General features: G+C 40.3%; 1 protein-coding gene across 3 annotated transcripts in view; it reads left to right on the top strand.

The window, feature by feature from the left end:
* Nucleotides 1–24,494, top strand: part of Socs7 (suppressor of cytokine signaling 7) — a 37,869-nt gene that overhangs the window by 1,401 nt on the left and 11,974 nt on the right. Inside the window, exons 2-7 of one of the 3 annotated variants that reach the window (XM_074045915.1) lie at nucleotides 6,800–6,864; nucleotides 9,682–9,786; nucleotides 10,229–10,330; nucleotides 11,177–11,307; nucleotides 11,806–11,974; nucleotides 14,853–14,981. In XM_074045915.1, the coding sequence (XP_073902016.1) occupies nucleotides 6,800–6,864; nucleotides 9,682–9,786; nucleotides 10,229–10,330; nucleotides 11,177–11,307; nucleotides 11,806–11,974; nucleotides 14,853–14,981 (701 nt within the window). The remainder of the gene's footprint in view (nucleotides 1–6,799; nucleotides 6,865–9,681; nucleotides 9,787–10,228; nucleotides 10,331–11,176; nucleotides 11,308–11,805; nucleotides 11,975–14,852; nucleotides 14,982–24,494) is intronic. The other 2 variants (XM_074045916.1, XM_074045917.1) reach the window with 2 other exon arrangements.

Here is a 24,494-nt window from a genome sequence, read left to right as displayed (position 1 = left end):
TGGCAGAAGGGGTTCTGGAAATGTCTGCCTTTGGGGCAAAAAGCTGGTGTTGATCACCTTGCTTATTAGTCTCTGTACCTGCACTCCACTCCCTTCATATCCATGCATACAAATGACCCAAGGAACTTATGGGAACTTACAGCAGTCAACTGGGCATCTTCATTCTGTTTTGATGGTTTTTCTGGTCATTCCCCTAGAAGTACTTGCTATCTCAAGCCTGTGTGTTGACCATTGTCTGCCAGAATAGAAAATAGCTTTGCTCTCTTTCAAGCCCATGTGAGAATTCTGAGTGGGATGTTAAACATTAATAAATGAGTTCTAGGCCAATGAATGAAAATTCCAAACTTAGATATTTTTTCCCCCGAATTCCTCAAAGGTGGACTGATTTTTGACATTCAATATTAGATCTGAAGTTTTGTGTCAGTGAAATGAGTCTTCCTTTGATGAGATTGCCATTATGGATTGTAATTCTGAATGAGTCTTAAAAAGATTGGAATTGGTCTTGGTGCTGCTTAATGTGATGGATTCTTGAGACATACTGCCACAAAGCAAGGCTAAAGAACAGGTAGACCTTACGCATTGGAAACCTTGCTGTGCACTAGAATCACTGGTGGAGTTTTTTGTTGTTTTTTTGTTTTAAGATCGGTATGTGTGGTGCCCAAGAATTTGAATTTTTAAAAAGCTCTTAGTTGATGCTGGACTGGGAACACCTCACCCATGGACCTCTTATGAAAATTTGGGTACTTCAAGAGGAAAGTGTGGGTTCAATTTGGCTTGTTGCCCTTTCTGAACAGCTGTGCCAGCTGTTGTTGGCTTTTCTTGAGGGATCAGGTTAAATCCATACTCTCTAAAGAAATCAGCGTGTTGCCCTTCAGGTAGGCCATTTGTCTCCTGATGAACTCATGCTAGGCATTTAGGTCTTAAAAAGTGTGTGGCTGCTGAAACAGCTTTTTTTGTGGTAAACTCTGCATTCTATGCTTCACTTACCAATACAGATGAAATTTTTCGTAAAGGGCAGGACTGAAGCTGTGTGTAATGACATAGGATAGATTGCTAATTTTCTTGCGGTTTGTCTTGCCTTTGTTCCATATTGACCAATACTTGGTCTAAGATTCCAGAGATGCCAAAAATGAGGTGTGGCGTGAAATTAGCTGCTACGTCTAATAGATTAGGAAGAGGAAAAGGCATATAACATTATATGGTTTTTTGCTTTTGGAAGCAGAATTTAATGGTCATTGGCTGCTCTGTCACCAGCCCTCACACTAAGCACAATACAAATTTCTGTTGCAGAGCAAATTGGGCTCTACCTCTGCAAAGAAGCTTAGTTCAGGGCACTGGAGAATTACATTTTTTGGCCCAAGGGCTTTTTCTGATGAATTGGAGAAGAGCTAGGTATTTGTGTATAAACCTTTGGCTGACTGCTGTTTGGAGGAAGCATATTTATAGAGAATGTGAAAGTCTAGAGTTCATTTAGAACTCCAACATCAGTAGTGAGACGGAAACCAAATTCCTGCTTCCCTTTCATCTGTAAAATGGGAGAGTGATGACAATCTTGTTTCTATTCTTATAGGAATAGAATGAAGACAAGAGAAATCTGGATGAAATATCTTGTGCTTTTTGGAAGAGAAGTAATAGATTAAATTGGTAAATTTTTTTCTGTGCGTAGGATTTGGTGCTGCTTGTTAGCTTTTCCACAGCTTACTATGTGCCAGTCTTGCTGGCAGCTTCACTACTGTGAGAAACTTGGTAAGTCTGGCCAGGGTAGTTGTGATTTCTGTAGATCTGCAACTCCTAAGCATGTCTGCCTTATTGGGAAGAAGGATGAGTTTGGATTTTAAATTTATTCTCTTGTTTCAATAGGTAGGACCTGGAAGCAGTGAGAAATCTCAGTCTTTTGCCAAAGAATATATGCCTTCCCCCTCATTGTTGGTTGGAGTTAATTATGGCCTTTGCTGTCTTAGCTATATAATTTGGGGCATTTACAATAACCTCTAGGCATAATTCTCTTTGCTGTTCTCAACATCTACCTTTCCACAGCTATTGGCTAGAAAGTACTTCCTAGCATTATTTTATAAGGCTTAGCATTTCCCATATTTTAACACTAAGCAAAACTTGACTTCCTTTCAGATGTGTTTGGGTCTGCTAAGTGGACCTGCCTGGATATACTGAGTCTTAAAGAGTAGTATGAGTTAGCTTAGAGAACTCTTTTTAAGTGCAGTAAGAAATGAGCCTGCCAACTAATCAGGTTTCTGTTCTTCAGAACTGGGCTAGGCCTTGTACTACACATATGTTGAAATTCAGAGAGCTGGGCTTGATGCCTGTGGGCCTTGGTGTAATATAGAATTTTGTTATTTCAGGAAAACCAGTGGAGATCCCTTGTCTGCTTCACATATGTTGGATTGATTGTCTTCCTTTGAATTTGGTGAAAAATAGCATTTGATCTGCCCTTCTTGAAGCACATAATACACACTTGATTGGGAATGGGTAACCTGTTCTCTTTTCAAAATTTAACAGTTGAGGCTGTTATAGGCAGTATTTATACTTGTGAGGTGGAGAAATGGAGAACAGTTCTGTAGTGACTTTCAGTATATTTGTTTGGAAAAAAGATAAAATTCTGGGTAGAGAGTCAGACTGCCCTGGTATTATTAGTTCAGGGCCCTACTGTTATAGACAGACTTGACAGACATGAGAAACCTTTTTTACTGTTTCCTTGGGACTTGAAGTCCAGAGGTGTCTTTCTGAGTCATAACTTGACATGCTGAGAGCAAAATTATTTTATATGGTGTGGTGATGAAGTTTTGACTATGTTTGGGTTTTGGGTCCACACACTGTTGATCTTTTTAACTATCTTTACACAAAGTGGTTATGGTTGGCATCTCTCTTAGAATTAGCTCCTTGGCTTTAGAAATCTCTTATCTGTCCTTTGAGTCTTGTGCCTTTTACTTTTTAACATTGTCTCAGCCAACATCATTCCTAAGGTTTTAGGAGTTGGGCTATACTTCTTGGCTTTTCCCTGGAAGTTCCCTCCATAGGTTCTATAGTTGGTTTATGATGGAGTTTTGGATCTGACCTTGCTGCACAGATGTCTGTGTATTGGAACTAAAAATGAACACATGGTTTTTATGCCTGTAGCACATGAACAGACACTGGCTTATGATGTGTTGGAAATGGCACAGGCTGCCTTACTTGGCACTGTGTTCTTTAGCAGGGGCAAAGAGGTACATTGAGGCCACAAAACCCAGTATTTGGGTATCCTAGTTTGGAAGTTACTTTAGAAAAAGAAACATGTAAGTTTTAGGGCATCAGTAGAGGGGATTTATGGACAAGAGCATGGGAGGCATTTCTATTTCATTGTTTATATTTTAGGTTTCAAGGAATTTGAAAACTGGCCAGTGGTTATATCTGTGTATTATCCTGTCTAGTCTAGTGGTTAAAACTCCTTTTATCTCATAAATCTGTTGCAGTACAAGTAATATTTTGCAGGGTGGAATGGACAGAGGCATTCTGTCTTTTTGTTAGCTACAGCACAGGCAATGATACATCTGATACAAAGGACTACTAGCCTCAAAGAAGACCTTTGCCTAAGGCCTTCTGCCCTGTCATGTTCTCTAACCTGAGGTACAGCTCACCAGCCCCCTCCCCCCATCCCAACCTACTCCTCAAATGTTTTTGTTGCTAAGATGCAAATGTCCACTGGAAAAATTGCAGTGGCTTAACTTTGTACCCCAATGCTTGTCAAGGTGATCTGGGGAGGAATAAATAATATGACAATGTAGTATAGAGGATTAGTTTAAAATGTTTACCTGGACCCATATCATTCATGTTGCCCTCTATAAAATAGCACATCAGCTTAGAATGGACTTTTATCATACCAGATGTTTCTTATATACCAAAAGGGGATATATAAAATATATGTGCTTGATGGATTGGGGTTATAGCTCAGGTAGAAGGCCCTGGGTTCAGTTTCCAGCACTGCAAAAAAAAAAAATGTAAAATATATGTGCTTGAGTAATAAATACATACCTAGGTACTCGTCACTAAGCTTAGCAAATATGTACTATATTGTCAGTACCTTTGAAGACGTGAGTGTTGCATCCTGATTTACTTTTGGCCCTTCTCCTAGGTAACAGGCCACTCTTGGATTTTATGTTAATCATTCCCTTACTTTTTTTTTTTTTTTTAATAGTCATTTAAATTGGTCTTTTCATGAACCCTGCCATTAGAAGACAGAAACTGCTTTGGGTTTTTAGTTAGGTAGCATCTCCCCAAGAGAGAATGAAACACACATATTATTAGCCTCTCAGCCTCTTAGACTTTCTACTTCTTAGCTTCCAGGCACAAGGCACCCTTATTTGCCAAGAAAACCATCCTGGAACTCTCAAATGGCTCTGCCTGGGTTTAGATTCAGATGTTTTTCTTTTTCTAGATCCTGGAAGCTATGATTTTCTTCTTCAAAATGTCGGGGGTGGGGGAGAAGATGAGCTGAAGTGAGAAGGCCTCCGCAAGATGTGTGCATTTGGGTACTGCCATTCTTCAGTGCCAAGCACTGAAGAGACTCGTCCCCAACATGGGCAGATGGCAGAGTAATGCAGCTTCCTTTGAAAAGAGGCAAACAGCCAAATGGCTGAGGTGTAAACCTTCTGAAAGGCCAGTGCTTTAGGTTTCTACTTGCTGAATTTCATGTACCCACTTTTATCACATAAAAGTCAACTTGAAAGCTCTTCAGCAGCCTTAAAGTTCATGTCCAGTGGAATTAACTTTCCATTCTAGCCCTTTGGATTGTTGGCACTAAGCTGCAGATGGTCACCAACAACTTTTATAAACAGAGGGACTGTGTGTGGTTTGTCTTATGTTTATGTAGCCATAGCTCCTGTGTGCTGTGGGTGTGGAATTCACAGTGTGTATCATTAGACCCCTTAAACCTCAGCATGGAGGGAGTGTGGAGACAGGTCAGAAGGAGGAAACTACCAGTATTTAAGCTCTTTCTAAGTTAGGTGTGGTTTGGGAATTTTGAGAAGCTCAGATAAAGCTTCATGTTAAAAGATGAATGCATAAATATGGGTTTTTTTTTTTTTTTTTTTTGGTACTGGAGAGGGAACAGGGCCTACACCTTGAGCCTCTCCTCCAGTCCTTTTTTGTGATTTTTTTTACCCCCAAGATAGGGTTTCCCGAATTATTTGCTTGGGGCTGGCTTCGAACTTCCTGCTCTCTGCCTCCTGAGTAGCTAGGATTACAGGCATGAGCCACTGCTACCTGGCTCCCATAAGCATCTTCTAAAATCAAATAATTTTAAATAGAATTTCATCATTTTGTTTTTGTTTTTTTTTTTTTTTTTTTGCTTTTGCTCCCTCCTGTTAGTACAGTTGATAGTTAAAAAAAGGAGTTTATGGTCTGCCAGGTTTGGTGGCTAACCCCTGTAATACAGAGCATCATGGTTCAAGGCCAGCCCAGGCAAAAAGTTAATGAGACCCCTTCTCAACCAATAAGTCAGGTGTCATGCACACCTGTGGTCCCAGCTGTATGGAGGCTATAGGTAGTAGAATCAATCTGAGGCTGGCCCTGGGCAAAAACATGAGATCCTATTTGAAAAACAGCTAAAGCCAGAAGGACTGGGGGCATGATACTAGTGGTAGAGAATGCTTGCCTAGCAAGCATGAGACCCTGAGTTCAAACCCTAGTAACACCAGAAAAAAGAAAAGTTCATATTCTATTTAGTCCTTTGGGTAAGAATATTTTTGGAAGGTGAGCTAGTGATTATGCGTGGAGTTAGGCACTGTAGTATTATAATGCCCGAAGTCAGTCAGTCAGTTAATTCTAGGGTAGGGTTTTTTTTCTTTAAATATGATTTGAGGTATAATTGCTATATGCCATGAAATTCACCGTTTTTAGGTGTCCAGTTTATTAATTTTGACAAACTTACATAGTCACCAGAACTACCTCAGTGAGCATGTAGCCTATTTCTATCACCTCAACTGGATCTTTTGCCTTGTAGCTAATTTAGTCATCCTGAGGTGATTTTTTTTTTTTAATCACATTTCTGGCTAGGAAGTCTATATTGGAGTCTTTTGCATGTCTTTCATTTCTTGCTAAAAAGACACTTGAAATTGGTACAAAGCAAAGTTACCTTTAGTGTGTAATCAAAAGGTAGTCCCTGGAGCAGCATCAAGGAGGAGTCACAGAGCTGTGTAACTGACAGCTCAGAGAGGGGAAGGGGTGTGTTTGGGTGCCAGGCAGAGCCCCTACCCTGATGAGGTCTACTTGTTAGCCAGGGCTTTGGCTCATGTCCCAGGGCAGTTGGGCAGAAATCAGCGGTCTTTGTGGTTGAAGATTGCAGAATATCCTTTAGTGCTCTTCTCAGGCCTGAATATGTTCTCTGGTTCCCTGGCTTCTTTTAGGAACTCCTATTTTGGAGTCAGGCCCAGAGGGAAAGCTGTTGCTCTAAGCTGGTGTCCATTGGCATCTAGATGCTTTTTCTTGATCCCAAATGAAAATCAGCTCTGCATTTAAGTCCCTTGTTGAAATGGACTTGCTAACTACCACTCAAGGTGCACTGCTCTTTTAACTGGGATTTCTCATTGCTTTGTAGGCTGGTAAGTTTGGTAGCCAAATCTATTTAAGGAATTATCTTAGTTATTTCATTCTCCTCTTCTAAATTTTAGGTTTTATTATAAAAGTATTGCTAACAGTGACTGGGGTTTGCTTTGTTTTTTGGTGCATCTGGAATTGAGTGTTGTAGTAATTTAAATGCATACGTGTTCATCTCTCCCCTTTATTCTCTGTGTGCTTTCTTACCTCCTAGAAAACCCAGGTTGACAAGAACTCAAAGTGCCTTTTCTCCAGTCTCCTTCAGCCCCCTATTCACAGGTAAGGATGAGAGGCCTTTCTCTTCTGAAATCTGTTAGTTCTGAGACCTATCAGGAAACTCACAGGGGAAGCAGATGCCTTACAGGGGAAGCTTCTGGCATGTCTGCAGTAATTTCCTTCATTCTATACCCACTGGGTTTGGGGTCAGGCTATTTTTATGGTTGGAATGTATTCTTAAATTTGGATGTTTTATATTTGGAGATAAATGCTGCTTGTTGGTAATTGGGTGGCCCAAGAAGTTTGAGTGCTTAGTTCATGGTCATCACCTATAAATTAAAAGTAGGAATTATAAATTTTTGGCTCACAATGCATAAAAGACTTTCTAGAAGTCATATAATTCCTGTCCCTGCTTCCAAGGGAGTTCATAGATTATCTAATAAAAAAGATCCATGAGTATCTGGTCTATTTTTAAAGACTTTAGGCAAAGGGGATTACATGAACTCTTGTCTTACCCATTTTAGGAACTAGCAGTTCTTGCAGCTGCTAGTGTTCTTTCTATCTAATTTAAGTTTCCTTGCAGCTAAAGTAGGAAGGCTGTTGAATGTCCTGTAAGTAACGGGTAACTGCCTTCTCATTTTATGGGGAACTTTTTCAGAGAGGGAGACCTTCTCTCAGTTGGATGTGAAGCTCCTGATTGAATGAGCTGTAGAAAAGAAGGTCTTTTCCACATTGCCTCAAGTCTCAGTAACTGATACTGTCATTGGTTGTTACAGAGAAGCCTTTTTTAAAATGCCTACTGCAGGGCATGGTGGCACATACCTGTAATCACAGCACTGGGGAAGCTGAGGCAGGAGGATATTAAGTTCTAATCCAGCCTGGACTAAACAGACCCTGTCTCAACAAACAAACAAAACACTCAGGATCTTGTGTTCCTTAAAAAGGTGATTGGAAGCACTATGAATTATGAGTGGACGCTTTCAGAAGATGTTAAACGGCCAGCGGGGCCCCAACTGGGTAGACTGTGGTGAACTGTCAGAACAAGTGAGTTGGCACCTGTGGAGAATGAGGTCTTTGTTCTTACTCCAGAATCTCATATCCTGTTGGCAACATGTTTATCTAGTCGACAATTACTTCCTTCTTAAAGTAAGGAACACTCACTTTTGTAGTTTCAGACTCAGAAAACTTTAGCTCTCTTGAATTATATCTTTTATTTAAGTGCTACACCTGCATGCACCCTATACCTCTTTGATCTGTAAGGAGGCATACTTGTCTGTGTCTGTTGCACTGCTCACGACAGTGAGACTCTCAGCTTTGTGCTGAGTCCAGCCAGCTTCCTGGAACTTCTGTTGATTTGAGAACAGCCTTTCTTAAATCTACTTGTATTAAAAATATATATATATATATATATATATATATGTGTGTGTGTGTGTATATATATATATATATATATATATATATATATATGTATGTATTTTAGTGCTGGGGATCAATTTCAGGGCCTTGTACATGCTAGACAAACGGTATCCCACTGAGCTACACCCTCAGCCCTCTACTTACCTTAATCAGTGTTCAAGACCTTTGAGGGCTGGTAGCATGGCTCAGTGGTAGAGTGCCTGTAGAGGTCCTGAGTTCTTTTTTTTTTTTTTTTTTTTTTTTTTTTTTGCAGTACTAGGGTTTGAACTCAGGGCCTACACCTTGAGCCACTTCACTAGTCCTTTTTTGTGATGGGTTTTTTCAAGATAGGGTCTTGGGAACTGTTTGCCTGGGCTGGCTTCAAACCTTCATCTTCCTGATCTCTGCCTCCTGAGTTGCTAAGGTTACGGGCATGAGTCACCAGCAGCTAGCTAAAAAAATAAAATCTTTGTAAAAAGCTGAAAACCTAGCTCCTGGTTACAGAGAGATTAGTTATCTCATCTTCTCAACAGGGGAACATTAAAATATTAGCCAAGGGACTAGTTAATCCTGGAATAAGAAAAAGGTATTAGAAATAACACCCTAAACTAGAGAAGTCTTAAGTTGTGACCTGTAGATCAGAACTACCAAAACAACTTATTCCTGGCCACCAACCTGTGATAATAAAATACCCTTCATTTTCTCATGATTCAAGTTGACGAGGGTCTAGCAAGGAGAATATATGGGTATATGGTAAAGAACAGAACAGCATGACATGCTGGAAATTAAGAGAAACCATATGCCATTCCCATCAAGTCCTTATTGTGGAACTTCCTCCACATTTACCCAACTTTTGACTGACTGTGGAAGTAGTTAATTTTTAGGGCTACACATGCACTTTCAGACTTTGTAGCTAGCTTTAGCTATTAGGAACTGATATGTTAGTGGTAGATTCTCTTATATTAATCTTCTGGAAAATCTAGATGTGGAAAGCCATCTAGACCAATTGTGGGGCCTTTATCTGTATTCAGCTTACCCTGCAATTCTTAACATTTATCTGGCACTTGTGTTTTCCATGTCCTTTGGCATATAACAAGCCACTTACCGTGCACGTCCCTAAGGCAGAAATTATTAATGAAAGTCTGTAAAGACAAATGGTATGGTTTTCATTTGTAAAGAAGATACTTTATTCAGGGTTATATTCTTTGTTCAAGGTAAGTCAGTGGTAGACCAGTATTGGGTGTGTTTTCTACTGTCGATGCCATGTTGTTTCCTCCTAAAAAACCATTGGCCCTTAATAATAGGACAAATGAATGATAAAATTTTAAATTGACATTCAGAAGTGATTCCAGTCCTGGGGAGCATTATATTTTGAGCTTTTTGAGAGCTATGAACCTCTAATCTCCCTTGCTTGCTCTTTGTTTCCCTTTGCTTTTAACCTCATCTTTGGGTAAGGTGCTTCTATAACATGCTTGCATCCCTCAGGTGAAACGGTGTCACTTGTAGATGTGGACATTTCTCAGCGGGGCCTGACCTCTCCACATCCTCCAACTCCCCCTCCTCCTCCAAGAAGAAGCCTCAGCCTCCTAGGTATAGTCTCTTCCCTTTCTGCTCTCTTGCCCTAGTGGGAGGGTAAGTCCTAGGGACTTGTTCTTTTCTGGGGACCATACAAACTTCTGGGTTTCTAATGATGACCCAATTATTTCCTGTCCCTTTCTCAGCACCCTGTCATCTCTGTAGACAGCTAAATGGGTCTTTTACCTACATGCTACTGTTCATATATTAATTCGCTTTACATTTATCTTGCCTTTAATCTACTGCTATTGGGCTGCTTTAGGAATATCCTTACTTTTCTGTTCTCCAAGCAGAGCAAACCAGATTAAGATGACTTGCCTAGAGGGCAAAAAGCTGGGGTGAAGGTCAGGCAATTTTGCCCCAGAGGGCAGCCTGACAATTCTCCCTCTCCTCTGCCTTCACCTTCCTCATTCTGTGCTCATTCTTCTGAACCTTTTGCTTTTGTTCTCTTTTCTAGATGATATCAGTGGGACGCTGCCTACATCTGTCCTTGTGGCTCCGATGGGGTCTTCCTTGCAGTCTTTCCCCCTACCTCCGCCTCCTCCACCCCATGCCCCAGGTTAGCTTAGTTTAGATGCAAGACTTGTAAGAGTGGAAGGTTGGGAGAAATCTAATTATGGAAATAACAAGTTATGAGGAAGTTTAAATCTTTTTCCCCTTGGCTGGACCAGAACTTGGAAATGAGGCCGAGAACTATTTTTTCTAACCTGTTTCTTTTTGGAAGTGAATGTGATTTTACTTAGAAATAAAAGACTATTGAATTTTTTTTTTATCTCTGCTGCTGAGACTGTTTTGCAATTCTTAAGTAGCCATCACAAAACTGCCTTAATGTTAGGATAGTGAGGAGGTTTAATATGTTCCTGGTTTTAAAGTTCTGTGGTTTTTCTAAGTTTTTAGTGTTTATTACAGCCTTGTAAATAAGTACCAAGCATTTAGTAGCCCATACCTACTTTGCCAGCCTCCAGTACCCAAGGAATAAAATAAATGAAATCAGCATTCTTTTCTACTTGCCTGGCAAAATCGTTACTCTTCTTGGGCAAGTGAACAAGTCACTATTTCCAAGGGTGCTTTACCGGTACTTCACTTCGAGGTGGGAGAAGTTGGAATCGCTCTAGGCTGGTGAAGTCCCAGAAGTAGTCACCTTAGTCAGGTTAGTGAGCAGCTCCCCTACCTCTTTTCTGGGGTTAAATGCCCCCACCCATCCTTCACAGCTTACACAAGCCCACATAGCTTTTTGTTCCAGCCCATCCAGCTCTTTCCCACTGCTTTGGCTTCTACCCTTTCCAGCTTAGCTTCTAATGCCTTGCCCTTCTTCAGTTAGCATCTCTTTTTTGGGGGGGTGGTCTTGCCTGTGGGTGGGAGCAGTGAGGGTAAACAAGTGATCCACCACTATCTTGCCCTGCAGATGCGTTTCCCCGGATTGCTCCTATCCGAGCAGCTGAGTCCTTGCACAGCCAGCCCCCCCAGCACCTCCAGTGTCCCCTCTATCGGCCTGACTCGAGTAGCTTTGCAGCTAGCCTCCGAGAGTTGGAGAAGGTAGGTAGTACCTAAGGACTGGCTGCCCACCTCTCCTCCTACTCCTGAGTTCTGTACCCAGGCTCTCATTATTTTTAGAGGAAGAGTAGTTTCCTTATCTCCATATTTACAGTGACAAAACAGTATGCTGCTCTTGTTAATTCCACAAGAGATGTAATAACATTGAATTTTGAGTGGAAAAAAATTGAACATGATGAAGGAAGGTTGTAGAGAAATGTTTACCTGGTCTAAAATGATTTTGATAAATTAACTGACCTGGTTCCCTCTTCTCTTCTTTGTAGGGCCCTTGGTAATGAAATGTAGAATTAGTCTTCTGTTACTTTGGAGGATTAGAAATATAATGAGGTTGATGTTCACTGCTGATAGTTGAGACACTTGTAGTGGTTCTTACCTACTCAAATGGGGATTGGGGGATTCTCCCCTGGTAAGACAGATTGTCATGAAAACTGACATTTCTCTGTTCTGTTAACTACTTGGTTGTTTTCTTATCTTTGATAGTGTGGTTGGTATTGGGGGCCAATGAATTGGGAAGATGCAGAGATGAAGCTGAAAGGGAAGCCAGATGGTTCTTTCTTGGTACGAGACAGTTCTGATCCTCGTTACATCCTGAGCCTCAGTTTCCGATCACAGGGTATTACCCATCACACTAGAATGGAGCACTACAGAGGTAAGAGGGGCTGCTGTTGTAAGAGAGCCTTCTTCACCTTTTGCTATCTGACTTTTTCATAGGAAGGATTTCTAGGAATAGGGGGAAAAAATCTTAAGTGTTAATATGAGCTCTGGTTTCAGTCACTAGAAGGAATGTTGGAGGGGGTAGGAAAGGGAGAGTAAAGGTTCCATTTAAAAGTCCCCTTAACTCAAGTGGTAGAGCACCTGCCTAGTAAGTATGAGGCCCTAAGTTTAAACCCAGTACTGCCCCCCCAAAAAAAAGTCCCCTCAACATCTTTTCTTCTAAATAAGAGGAACAAAAATGATTGAAGAGAACAGAAGGAAGAAATAACCTAGGATTATTAGATAGATTCTCCTAAGCTTTATTCATAACTAAACTTACTATGTGATTGTTCTGTTCTGAATTTCTTTGCTTGATAGTCATTTCTTGCCAGGCAGCATAGTGATGACAGTTTCCTCTTTTGGTCTGGTGTGTAGTCTCTTAGGAAATATTCATGGAACCTTGAGAGTTTGTGGGATCAACGTGCTTTAGACTTCTGCTAAAGTACCTCTTCCTTTGTGGTCAGGTAGTGTTTCATGTTCCAGCTGTGTCTAGAAGCTGACTTGTTAAATACAGTTCTGTGGACTGATTCTGTATCGGGGCAGTCTGTATTTGTCTTAGGCCAGAAACTTGTGGTGGTCATTGGTGGTAGGGCTAGGTAATATTCTTTTGTCAAAATACCTGCATATGTACACATGAAAATGTATAGAGAACTTGGGAGAATTTTTGGGACTTGCCTCTCTCTCTGTATCCCTCCCTTCCCCTATGCATTCAGCCTTAAATAAGCTCTGCAGCTCAAGTAAGAGCCCTGTGTTATTCCTTTCAGACACTGGGGTTTCTTCCCCACTATCAGCTCCTGTTCCATTTGACTTACTTGCATCCATTTCTCTTGTGAGACAGGAATTAGCTCTTTAGATCAGTATAGCTTTGGCCATGGTTTCCTCTGCCCCCACCTCTACCTTAGAGATGCATAAAGAGAAAGGAACCTTAGAATGAATTTGACAACTGACTGTTAGGGAGAAGTGCTACCTGTTTTCCTATTGTTCCTAAAACCCAAAATCAAACAGACAAAGCCAAAATGCAGAATAAGGCATTTCAGAGGGAAGTATTTTGTTAAACTTATTAAAAAATGGTAAGTGACTAGGCTATAAAAATGATGAATAAATGCTTGACCTTTAGGTTCCTGATAGGTGAGATGACAGGAATGAAGGCTCTTTCAGATCGTTCTCCAATTTTTGTCCAAAGGGACTTTCCTTTCTTGAATAAACGATGTTTTTAATAGAAGCCTTATGGGTCTTTCTGTTGCTAGTTCTCTGTGGAACATTTGTCTTCATCTTTTTAAGTGATACTGTAAGAGTAGCTAGAGAGACACAAATCTGCTGTTCTCAGGAGTGATTAGTATCCTTTCTTTGTATCCCTTTTTGTGGGTGATTGTGTTAGAATCTAGTGCTTTAGTTTTTTAGTTTTTGTTGTGATTTTATTTTTTTAAGTCACAGGACTTCAGGTTTCCTTTTGTCTTTGGGATTCTGATGTTTAAGGTAGAACTTTGTAACATGCTGGGGAATGGGATTTTAGAAATTAAAGACTTAAGAGTTTGGTTTTCTGTGCCTAACACATACAAGAATGAATGAGACCCACAAAACTACTATGTCTGTCTTTTCTCAACTATTCTGTAAATATTTGAATACTTAGATCTTCTGAGGGGGATGTCATTTAAACATGCTTTTGCTGTGCTTTTTAGGGACACTTGTAGTACTGGGGTAGTACTGGGGGTTGAACTCCGTGCTTCATACTTGATGCTCAGGTGCTCTGACACTTGAGCCACAATACCAACCCTTTTTGTTTGGTTATTTATTTTGGCAGTACTGGGGGTTTGAACTCAGGGTCTCATGCTTTCTAGGCAAGTACTTTGCCACTTGAACCACACCTCCAGTCCTTTCTTATGTTGGGTATTTTTGAGATACGTTCTCACTTTTTGCCCTGGCTGACCTTGAACAGATCTTCTTGATCTCTGCCTCCCAAGTAGCTAGGATTATAGCCAGGAGCCACCGCGTGCTTTGGTTATTTATTTTTTGGCAGTACTGGACTTTGAACTCAGGGCCTCACACTTGGTAGGCAGACGCTCTACCATGTAAATCACTCTGCCAGCCCCTGCTGTGGTTATTTTTGAGATAGGGTCTTGCTTTATGTCAGAGCCAGCCTGGATTGCAATTCTATTTGTCCTTCCCTGAGTAGCTGGGATGATAGGTATATGCTACCCACCAGCCTTTAGTTGAGATGGGTCTCACAAACTTTTAGCCCTGGCTGGCCTTGAACCATAATCTTCCTAATCTGGCTTCAGATTTTTTGGTGGCATTAGGGTTTGAACTCAGTGTCTCCCACTTGCTAAGCATACACTCTTACCTCTTGAGCCAATATGCCAGCCCTTGTGTGTGTATGTGTGTGTGTGTGTTGGATATTTTGGAGATAAGGTCTCTCAAACTATTTGCCTGGGGCTGACTTTGAACCATGATCCTCCTGATCTTTGCCTCCAGAGTAGCTAGGATTATGGGCGTGAGCCACCAGTGCCTGGCTCAGATCTTTCTAAAGTTTTTAGCCAGACGTGGTGGTGCAGACCTATAATTTCAACTACTCAAGAGGAAGGAAGATTGTTAGTTTGATGCCAGCTCATGAAAAGGTAGCAAGACTTTGTCTTAAGGAAAAAAAGAGCTGGGGGCATAGCTTAAAGGATAGAGCTCTTGCCTAGCATGTGTGAGGCCTGTGGTTCAAGTCCCCCGTACCGCCAAAAAGAAAAAAGAAAGGTAAGCTTTAAAATTTTTACATCTTTCCATTTCAGGAACCTTCAGCCTATGGTGCCATCCCAAGTTTGAGGATCGATGTCAGTCCGTGGTAGAGTTCATTAAGAGAGCCATCATGCACTCCAAGAATGGAAAGTTTCTCTATTTCTTGAGGTCCAGGGTTCCAGGTAAGGCTGTAGTTATAGTAATTATTTAAATCAACTTAGGTATGATCCAGTATAGTATCAGAATGTCTCCCACCCCCAAACAAAGGCCACACTTATTGAAGCTTTTTTTCCTTGCCGGTTATAGCAACCACTCTTCCTTCAGAGTCCAGTGGCTAATCTGCCTTTGTACGTTAATTCTGAAACATACTGAAGAGAAATATTTGCTTCTCTGACCACATAAATGAAATGCTCCCACCTTTGATGTCCAGGCATCATGTGAACATTTGGCATTCTAAAATGTTTCCTTGCTGATCTAGGCATCTTGACACAGGGCAATGAAAGCTCTCAGGTCATTTCCACAGGAGCAAGTAGATGTGAAAGTGAGTTCACCAAAAAGGCAGTGTGAATGAGTGTCTAGGGAGGCTGGATTCACTTGCTGTGCTATTTGTTAGGCATTATCTGTTGTGGATTTGTCCACATTGTGCTAACTTTGCTGGCAAAGAATAGATTTTGTGTGTGTGTGTGTGTGTGTTTTGTGTGTTTTGTGTGTGTGTGTGTGTGTGTGTGTGTGTGTGTGTGTGTTTATCTTGCTGTCCCTACCATTGTTGAAAACAAAGACTTCTCTGTATTTGGGAGCAGTGGGCTGTTCCCAGCTTTGCTGATGTGGTTATGTAATCTTCCTGTCCACTCTGGAAGGTATCTGCACAAACTCTGTTGGAGGGGGGAAAAGGGATGGGTTTTGTTTTGATGGCACTGGAATTTGAACTGAGAGCCTATCACTTGCTAGGTAGGTGCTCTACCACTTGAGCCACTCCACCAGCCCTGTTTTGTGTTGGGTATTTTTGAGATAGGTTCTCTTGAACTATTTGCCTGCAATCCTCTTGATCGCTGCCTCCTGAGTAGCTAGAATAACAGGCGTGAGCCACTGGTGCCCAGAGAAAAGGGATGGTTTAAGGGAACCTGATTGTATAGAATTGTTTAAAGAAAACTGATAAGTACATTAATGTGAGGAATTTGTAGGATACAAACAATTTAAAATGAGAACTTCATGCTCCCTCATTGAATCAAATTAAGATTCTTAAACAGGGTGCCAAGAAATTGCTCTTCAAAAGTAGGAGTTGCTGGGAGCCTCAGGCAGAACATCAGGAACAGGATTGAACCAGGTGACAGGAATATTTTGTATAATCTTGGTGATTTAAATAAGGCATGACACTTCATTTAGTATTTGCCTTAGTGCTGTCAACACAGTTGAGTCTCATGCAGTTGACTTGGTTGAAGGGAAAACTTAGAATTCTTTCTTATAATAGTAATTGACTATGCTTAGCAGTTTTTAAAGTTTGGATTTTGAGAGCATTTATTTAGCAAACATGTATTTTGCAACTCAGTATAAAAAGTAAGTCACATCACTACCCTCTGAGAGCTCAGAGTCTAAAAAAGGGGACAGTAGGACGACAAAGGCAAGAGCACATGTGCAGCTCATTACTAAGCATGGTGGTGGGCAGGGTAATTAGCTCTGCTTGTAGGCAAACCAGGTAACTGTCAGAAGTCTGGACTCTTGGAGCAGCTCTCTGCTTTCAGAGTTTTGAGAGACTTCATGGAATCTTGGATTCCTCAGGTACAGCTCATTTCATTCCACAAACATGCCCTGTCTGCAGAAATTTTAACTAAGATTCTTAACATTGTAAAAGAGTTAGAACTTGTAGTATTTTCTTTTCTCTTTTAGAGGTACTGGAGTTTGGACTCAGGACCTTGTGCTTGCTAGGCAGACACTCTACCATTTGAGCCACATCCCCAGCAAGTATTTTCTCATATTTATGTTAAGTGCCTGTTAGGCCTGGGCTATTGCTCAGTGGTAGAGTGGTTGCTTAGCATGTGCAAGGCCCTGGGTTCAATCCCCAGCACCAAAAATAAGAAAAGACAGAAAACAAATTTCTTCTATATTAAGTACCTGTCATGCTTGGAATTTGGTCAAATTCTTGTTTTAAGTATCTCCGATGTCTTTTTTTTTTTTGGCAGTATGGGGTTTGAACTCAGAGCCTCATGCTTGCTAGGCAGGTGCTCTATCGTTTGGGCCACATTCCCAGCCTGTTTTTGCTTTTTTTTTTTTTTTTGGCTCTAGGTAGAATCTCGAGATTTTGCCCAGACAGGCCTCAGACTGTGATCCTCTTACCTTCTGCAGCTTCCCAGTAGCTGGGATCACAGACAAACATCACCACGCTTGACTTGTTGCTTGAGATGGGGTCTTGCTAACTTTTTCCTGGGGCTGGCCTCCTGATTTCCACCTCCTGAGTAACTGGTATTGCAGACATAAGCCACCTTGCCTGGCCCCTAAATATCTCTTGATTTCTTACAAAACCTCAAAGTTAGATAATAGATCAGTGTATTAAAAATATAGATACAGCTATTTTCATTTTGCCCTTGAGGAAACTGAAGCTCAAAAGTTAAGTTACTTACTTTAAAGGCAACTTAGATGATCAGTACCAAAGGTAGGAATCAAATCTGGGCCCAACTATAAGTCCTGCATTTTATTCACCATTACTTTGTTACAGGAAGAGGTAGCAATAATCAAACTGCAATTTGAACTTGATGGTATTTGTGAAAATGGCATAGAGAAAGTAGAATCATGTTTATTAGTGGGGGTTGTCTATTAGGACTGATGATTGAATGTCACAGGTAAGATACCTGTTTGCACTTAAAATTATAATCAAGTTAAGAAGATAAAGCAGTTAATATTTGCCCTCAACTGTAAGTGACCTGTTTTTTTTTTTTTTTTTTTTTTGGGTGATACTGGGGTTTGAACTCAGGGTCTCATGCTTGCTAGGCAGGCACTCTACCACTTGAGCCACTCTGCTGGCCCAAGTTACCTTTCTTTTAAGGATTAGGATCAAGAAATAAAGCCAGAGTGTTCTCCTGTACCATTGTTTGCTGCCCTCCTTTGCTATCATAAAAGTTTGTCATATATGAGCCGATTTATTAGGAGAGAGGATTGAGTGAGGGAGGAGGTAAGCATTAGCGTTTAGGTGGAACTCAGTCTCCTTCAGGGATGTTAACTCAATAGATTCTAAAAAGGAGTCTGTGAGTTCAGGCTTTGTAATGATGATAACTGCACACCTACAAGTGGCCATGTGTTGCTTCATTTAATAATAGAGCCTCCTATCCTGTTTTATTTTTCCTATGACGCTGGATCCAGGGCCTTACATATGTTAAATAAGCACATCCTTTACCACAGAGCTACACTTCCAGTCCCCTCCTTATTTATTTTTTAATTTTTTTATGGTGGGACTGGGAACTCAGGGCTTCACACTTGCAAAGCAGGCTCTCTACCACTTGAGCTACACCTCTAGTCTATTCTGCTCTGGTTATTTTGGAGATGGGGGGGGGGTCCCTTGAACTATTTGCCCAGGCTGGCCTTGAACAGTGATCCTCCTGATCTCAGCCTCCCAAGTAGCTATGATTACTTAGTGCTGGGCTAGCCCCTACCTTTAAAAAAAAAAAAAAAAGAAAGAAAGAAAAAGAAATTGAAGGCTAGGGGCATGACTGAAGTGGTAGAACACCTGTATGGCAAATACGTGGCCCTGAGTTCAAACCCTAGTAGCGTGCACGCGCGCACACACACGCGCGCGCGCACACACACACACACTGAAAGTGAGGCACAGTACATTGCAGAGACAAGATGCAAAATCAGATACACAAGTAGGGCATCAAGACTGATCTATAAGGAAAGCCAGGGATCACAGGAATTGCCACGCTAGGACTAATGGGAAAGTTCTAGATGGTAGCAAATAAGGAGCGGAAGGAAATTAAGTAGAATAAAGTGAAAAATTAGCACCTGGGTGAAGCACCTTGCTAAAATTGATGGCACCTAAGTTTGTTTTCTCCCTTAACCCTTATAATAATATTGGTATATGTTTGCCTCAGATCTGAGGATACTGATTACAGTAAGCATTACAGTTAATGATTATTGGCCCCATCCATTTCACAGTTATGAACAATCCCAACACCAGACAGCATTCTCAATAGAGTGTGACTGGTTTAGCACAAAACCTCTGCTGCTGCTGGATCAGATTCAAAGTGCAATGACTCAAGTAAAAAAAAAAAAAACACACACTGGAGTTGGGCACCAGTGGTTTGGCTTATCCCTGTAATTCTAGCTATTTGGGAGGCTGAGATTGTCAAGATCATAGTTCAAGACCAGCCCAGGCAAATAGTTCTCAATACCCTATCTCTAAAAAATAACCAGAACAAAATGGATTAGAGGTTTGGCTCAAGTGATAAGAGTGCCTGCTTTGCAAGTGTGAAGCCCTTATTCAATCCTCATCCCACCAAAAAAAATCACACTTTGAATTGGACAATTCTTTTAAAAAGTCAGTTATTTTCTCTTTTGTAGCCATCATTAAGATTATAATTACTTATTCTGTAACATGGCTTCCCTATATATCAGGGTTTCTCAATTTAGTAGCCTTGGTATTTTAGGGTTTTTTTGTTTTTTGGCAGTACTGGGGTTTGAACTCAGGCCCTCACACTTATTAGGTGGGCACTCTACCCCTTGAGCCACTCCACCAGCTCTAGCCTTGACATTTTAGTCTGGATAATTCTTTGTTGTAGAAGGCTGTCTTTTGCATTGGAGGAAGTTTTAGCAGCATTGCTAGCTCCTGCTTTGTAGGTTCTAGTAGCATTCCGCCTCAAGTTGTGACAGTCAAAATTGTCTTCATAGGACCCTGGAGGCCATAATCATCTCCTGTAGGGAACCATTGCTATATGCCTTGGGGGTTAAAAAGTATCGATTCTGGAGCTACCTAAGTGCTACCACCAGCCCTGCTGCTTGTTACTAGCTGTGTGGTCTTTGGCATGTTACCAAAACTATCCTTTCTTAGTTTCCTCAACCCTTACAGGGTTGTTTCAAGAAATGCAACAGAGCCAGGCACCAGTGGCTTGCAGTACTAGGATGCTGAGATCAGGAGGATTGCAGTCCAAGGCCATCCCAAGCAAATAGTTCTCGTGACCCTATCTCCAAAATAACCAGAGCAAAATAAATGACTAGAACTATGGCTCAAGTGGTAAAGCACCTGCTTTGCAAGTGTGAAGCCCTAAATTCAAATTCCAGTCCCACCAAAAAAAAAAAAAAAAAGAGGTACAAGAAATAATTCATATAAACACTAAATAGATGTGCTTTTTCCCTCAAGGGTCTCTAAGATATAAGAGTATAGAAGAGTTTAAAGTGATATCTATAGTGCCTTCCTAGCCCTATAAAGGAGTCACTATTCAGTATTTATTTGTTGAATGACACTCTTGGTAGCTCCTGGGTACCTTTGTTGTTTGATCCTCCCTATTTTATTGCCAGGTACTCCAGGCAAGAACTGTTTTTCCTTTGCCCTATATTATATTTTTGCTTATTAAAACACGCAAATATTTGCTGATGAAATATCAAACATACTCAGAAGAGATAGGTTCATGGATGCTTGTAAAGGAAGCCAGGATTCTTCCTGGAGATTTGTAATCGGAGTCTCTGGCATCTCCTGAGAATTGATTTGTCCTTGACTTAGGGGCACAGAGTCCTATCATTGATTGGGATCTCCTTCTTCCTCTGGCTATATGGCTACAGTTGCCTACATAGCAACTGTGTGAGACTCACACATGAATGTTTGCAAACTAGACTTCTGGCCTCTTTGGCTTTTATTCTTCCTTATATTCTTTTTTTTTTTTAACACCATGCTGGGAATTGAACCCAGGGCCTTGCACATGCTAGGTAAGTGCTCTGTATCTCCAGCCCTATGTTCATTTGTTTAGTATACAGACTAGTGTGATAAAACCCCTTGTACTCAACCCCAATGCCATTAGCTCATGGTCATTCCTGCCTTGTCAACATACCTGTCCATTCCCTTATTTTTATTGAAGTATACTTTCTTGAAATGAAACATACATTAAAATGCACAAATCAATTTTTATGTACTGTCTTTATTATTTGGAGCAAATCCCAGATGCCATGTGTAAATATTTCAATATAGTCCTCTTTTTTTTCAATATGTTTCTCTTAAAGAGAATTACTTCTGGAGCCAAGCATGGTGGTACACAACTGTAATCCTAGCACTCGGGAGTTTGAAGCAGGAGGATTGGGAGTTTGAGACTAGCCTTGCCTACATAAGCAAGATCCTGTCTCAAAAAAAAGTTTCTAACTTCTAAAATAACTTATTTTAAAACATGTTTAGGTGCTGGTGATAGAGCATCTACCTAGCAAGTGCAAGGCCCTAAATTCAACCTCTAAAACTGCAAAAAAAAGTTTAGATTTATAGAAAATCTACACAGATAGTATAGACAGTTCTCATACATCTTCATGTCATTTCCCCTATTAGAAACATATTAGTATGATAAATTTGTCACAATTAAAAAGTTATTGTTATCAACATAGTCATCATTCATTCAGATTTCCTTTTTACCTAAAGACCAAGCTACCACATCATATTTAGTTGTCTCCCTAGGCTTAGACTCCTCTTTGCTATAACAGACAATAACTTTTTGAGAAATGTATTCATGATACCATTTCACAACAAGAAAAATTAACAGTGTCCTTAATATCAAATATCCGCTCAGTGCACATTTCCAATTATCTTATATATGTCATAGTTTATATTTTAGGTTTTTATTTTGAGGTAATATTAGACAGGGAGTTAGTACAGAATTCTTATATATCCTTTACCTAGATCATTTCATGTTAACATCTGATGTTCCCTTGGTGAAATTACTAAAACTAAGAAATTAAACTAGTACAATACTATTAACTAAACTATTTAGTTTGCCAGTTTTTCTACTAATGTCTTTTTTTTTTTAATTCTAGGATCTATTCCAAGGTCTCACATTTCTGTAGCTGTCTTGTATTAGTCTTTTCCAGTCTGTGACAATTCTTGTCTTTCCTGTATTTCAAATATTGGCAGTTTTGAAGAATATCGAACAGTTACCTTCTAGGATATTCCTTAATTTGGGCTTATTTAATTTTTTTCTTAAGTTTATTTTTTCTTGTGGTTAGATTGGTTAAGACTATGCATTATTGATTTTTGCTCTGGTTAGTTTGGAATGGGGGGAGTCTCACAAACTATTTGTCCGGGCTGGTCTTGAACCTTGATCCTCTGGGTCCCAAGTAGCTAGGATTACAGGCATGAGCCACTGGCACCTGGCCAGAATTTTATTTTTAATTTATAGTTTTCCTCTTTCCTTTCCCTTCTTCAGTACTGGGGTTTGAACTCAGAGAATCACACTTGCTAGGCAGGCACTCTACCATTTGAACCACTCCACCACTTGCGTTGCCTGTGCTGGCTTTGAACTGTGATCCTCCTGATCTCTGCCCCCTGAGTAGCTAGGATTATAGGTGTGAGCCACTGGTGCCTAGCTCCTTTTCTGTTTTTTTCTTCTTTATATATATATATATATATATATATATATATTTTTTTTTTTTTCCCTTCTTGTGCTAAGAATTGAACCCAGAGCCTCTTGTATGCTAAAGCATGTGCTGTACCATTGATCTGCACCTTTACCCTATCTATATATTTAAAATAACATCCCCATGGTATAGTTTAATATGTTCCTCTGTCGTCTGAATTTCCCATAAACTGGTAATTGGATCCAAAGGCTTGACTAATTGAGTTTGGATTTTTGCAGGGGAAGAGGCAATAATACTACTTCATAGGTGATACAGTGTCTTTTTTTTTTTAATTGTAAAATAGAACAGTATACAAATCAAGTGCAACGTTTAATACTATTTGGTGAATACCTCTCAAGCAAGAATAACTAGAACTCTGACAGCCCCTGCAGAAATCCTCCCATGTGCCCATCCCAGTCTCCCCCTGCTGTTTTTAGTCAACACCTCTCTCATTTTTCTATCAATATTTGTGTCACCCAAATGTGTATCCATGACTACTGAACTTGTTTAGTTTAATCCTTTTCAGAAATGTGATGTCTTTTACATCTCTTAATTTTTAGATTTTTATTTCCTTACAATTTATCTATTGAAGAGTAGATAAATAGTATCTGTTGAAATAGAGAAGTTACTGGAATGTAGTTATTGCACACTCTTGATGTGGTTCAGCATGTCATTCTTTCCTCTGTATATCTGAAAAATTAGCAGGAGTTTGATCCAATTTCATGCTTCATCCTTTTGGCAAGACTGTATAGATAGTGTTTGACCTGTCTGTAGGAAAAGAATAATGTCTAACTCTGTCTCCATGATCTTATCAGCCCTCTATTGAACGTTATAAAATGATATTTAATTTTATCACTTTTTATTTCTTAGAATGAGTTTTTATCTTGTTTTGTTTTTGAGACAAGATCTTACTATGCAGCCTAAGCTAGCCTTGAATTTGGCAATCCTCCTGCCTCAGGCTTCTGAGTAGCTGGGAGTGTCACTGTTATCTGTTCTTAGATTAAATAATTTTATGGAGACATTTCCCCTTATCTATTATTTGCTTACCAAATTCATATAGGAAAAGCAGATTGAACCATGCTACCAGTCCTTTTGTTTTTCAAAAAGGGTCTTACTTTTTATGCCTAGGCCAGCCTGGACTTCAATCCTTTTATTTATGCTTCCCAGTAGATGGGTTAACAGGTATGCAACACCATGCCCAGCTTTTTATTTGTTGAGATATGGGGTCTTGTGTTTTCCCTTGCAGCCTTGAACCACAGTCCTCCTGATTTCTACTTCCCAAGTAGCTGGCATTACAGGCTGAGCCATCACACCCAGCTTTGATTCTTTTTCTTTGTTAGTTTTCATATCGAACTGGTTCCCCATCATCCTTTGAGGGTGACCATTAAAAAAAATAAATTATGAACTCATAGAATTGAACATACTTTTTTTTTGGCAGTACTGGGGTTTGAACTCAGGGCCTCAGGTTTGCTAGACAGGCACTGTACCACTTGAGACACTCCACCAGCCCTTTTATCAAGTCCAAAGGGCCATGTGTTAAAGGTTTGGTTACCAATTGTGGTGCTATTGGTAGGCTGTAGAATCTATAGGATATGGGGCTTAGTGGAAAGAAGTTAAGGTAGTGGGGGTGTACCCTTGAAGGGAATGTTGGTATGTTTGCCACTTCCTCTGTTTTCTGTTTGCTTTCTAGATGCCATGAGGTAAGTACCTTCCTTTGCCACATGTTCCCGCCATGATATACTGCCTTGCTGTAGGCTGAAAGGCAATGGGGTCAAGCAACCATGAAATAAAACTTCTAAAACTATAAGCCAGGATAAGTCTTTCCTGCTTAAAAGTTGAATTTCTCAAATATTTTGTCACAGTAGTGGAAAACTGACTCATACAATGGATTTCAAGCCATTACAGTTATTATTGAAGTTCGTATTATCCTATCTTTGGCCAGTAGAAGCCTCTTTATGTTGGCAAGCTCCCTCCCTTCCTCCCTCCCTCACTCCATTCCTCCCTTTCTTCTTTCCTCATTGAGGTATAATTCATGTGACATAAAATTCACTGATTTTAAGTTTGCTTACAATTCAGTGGGTTTTAGTATATTCACAGAGCTGTACAGTGATCATCACAATCAA

Source organism: Castor canadensis, chromosome 11 (assembly GCF_047511655.1).
Source record: "Castor canadensis chromosome 11, mCasCan1.hap1v2, whole genome shotgun sequence".
NCBI classification, from domain to species: Eukaryota; Metazoa; Chordata; class Mammalia; order Rodentia; family Castoridae; genus Castor; species Castor canadensis.
Note: the sequence above shows the minus strand (reverse complement) of the source record. Positions and strands in the feature narration are given on the sequence as shown.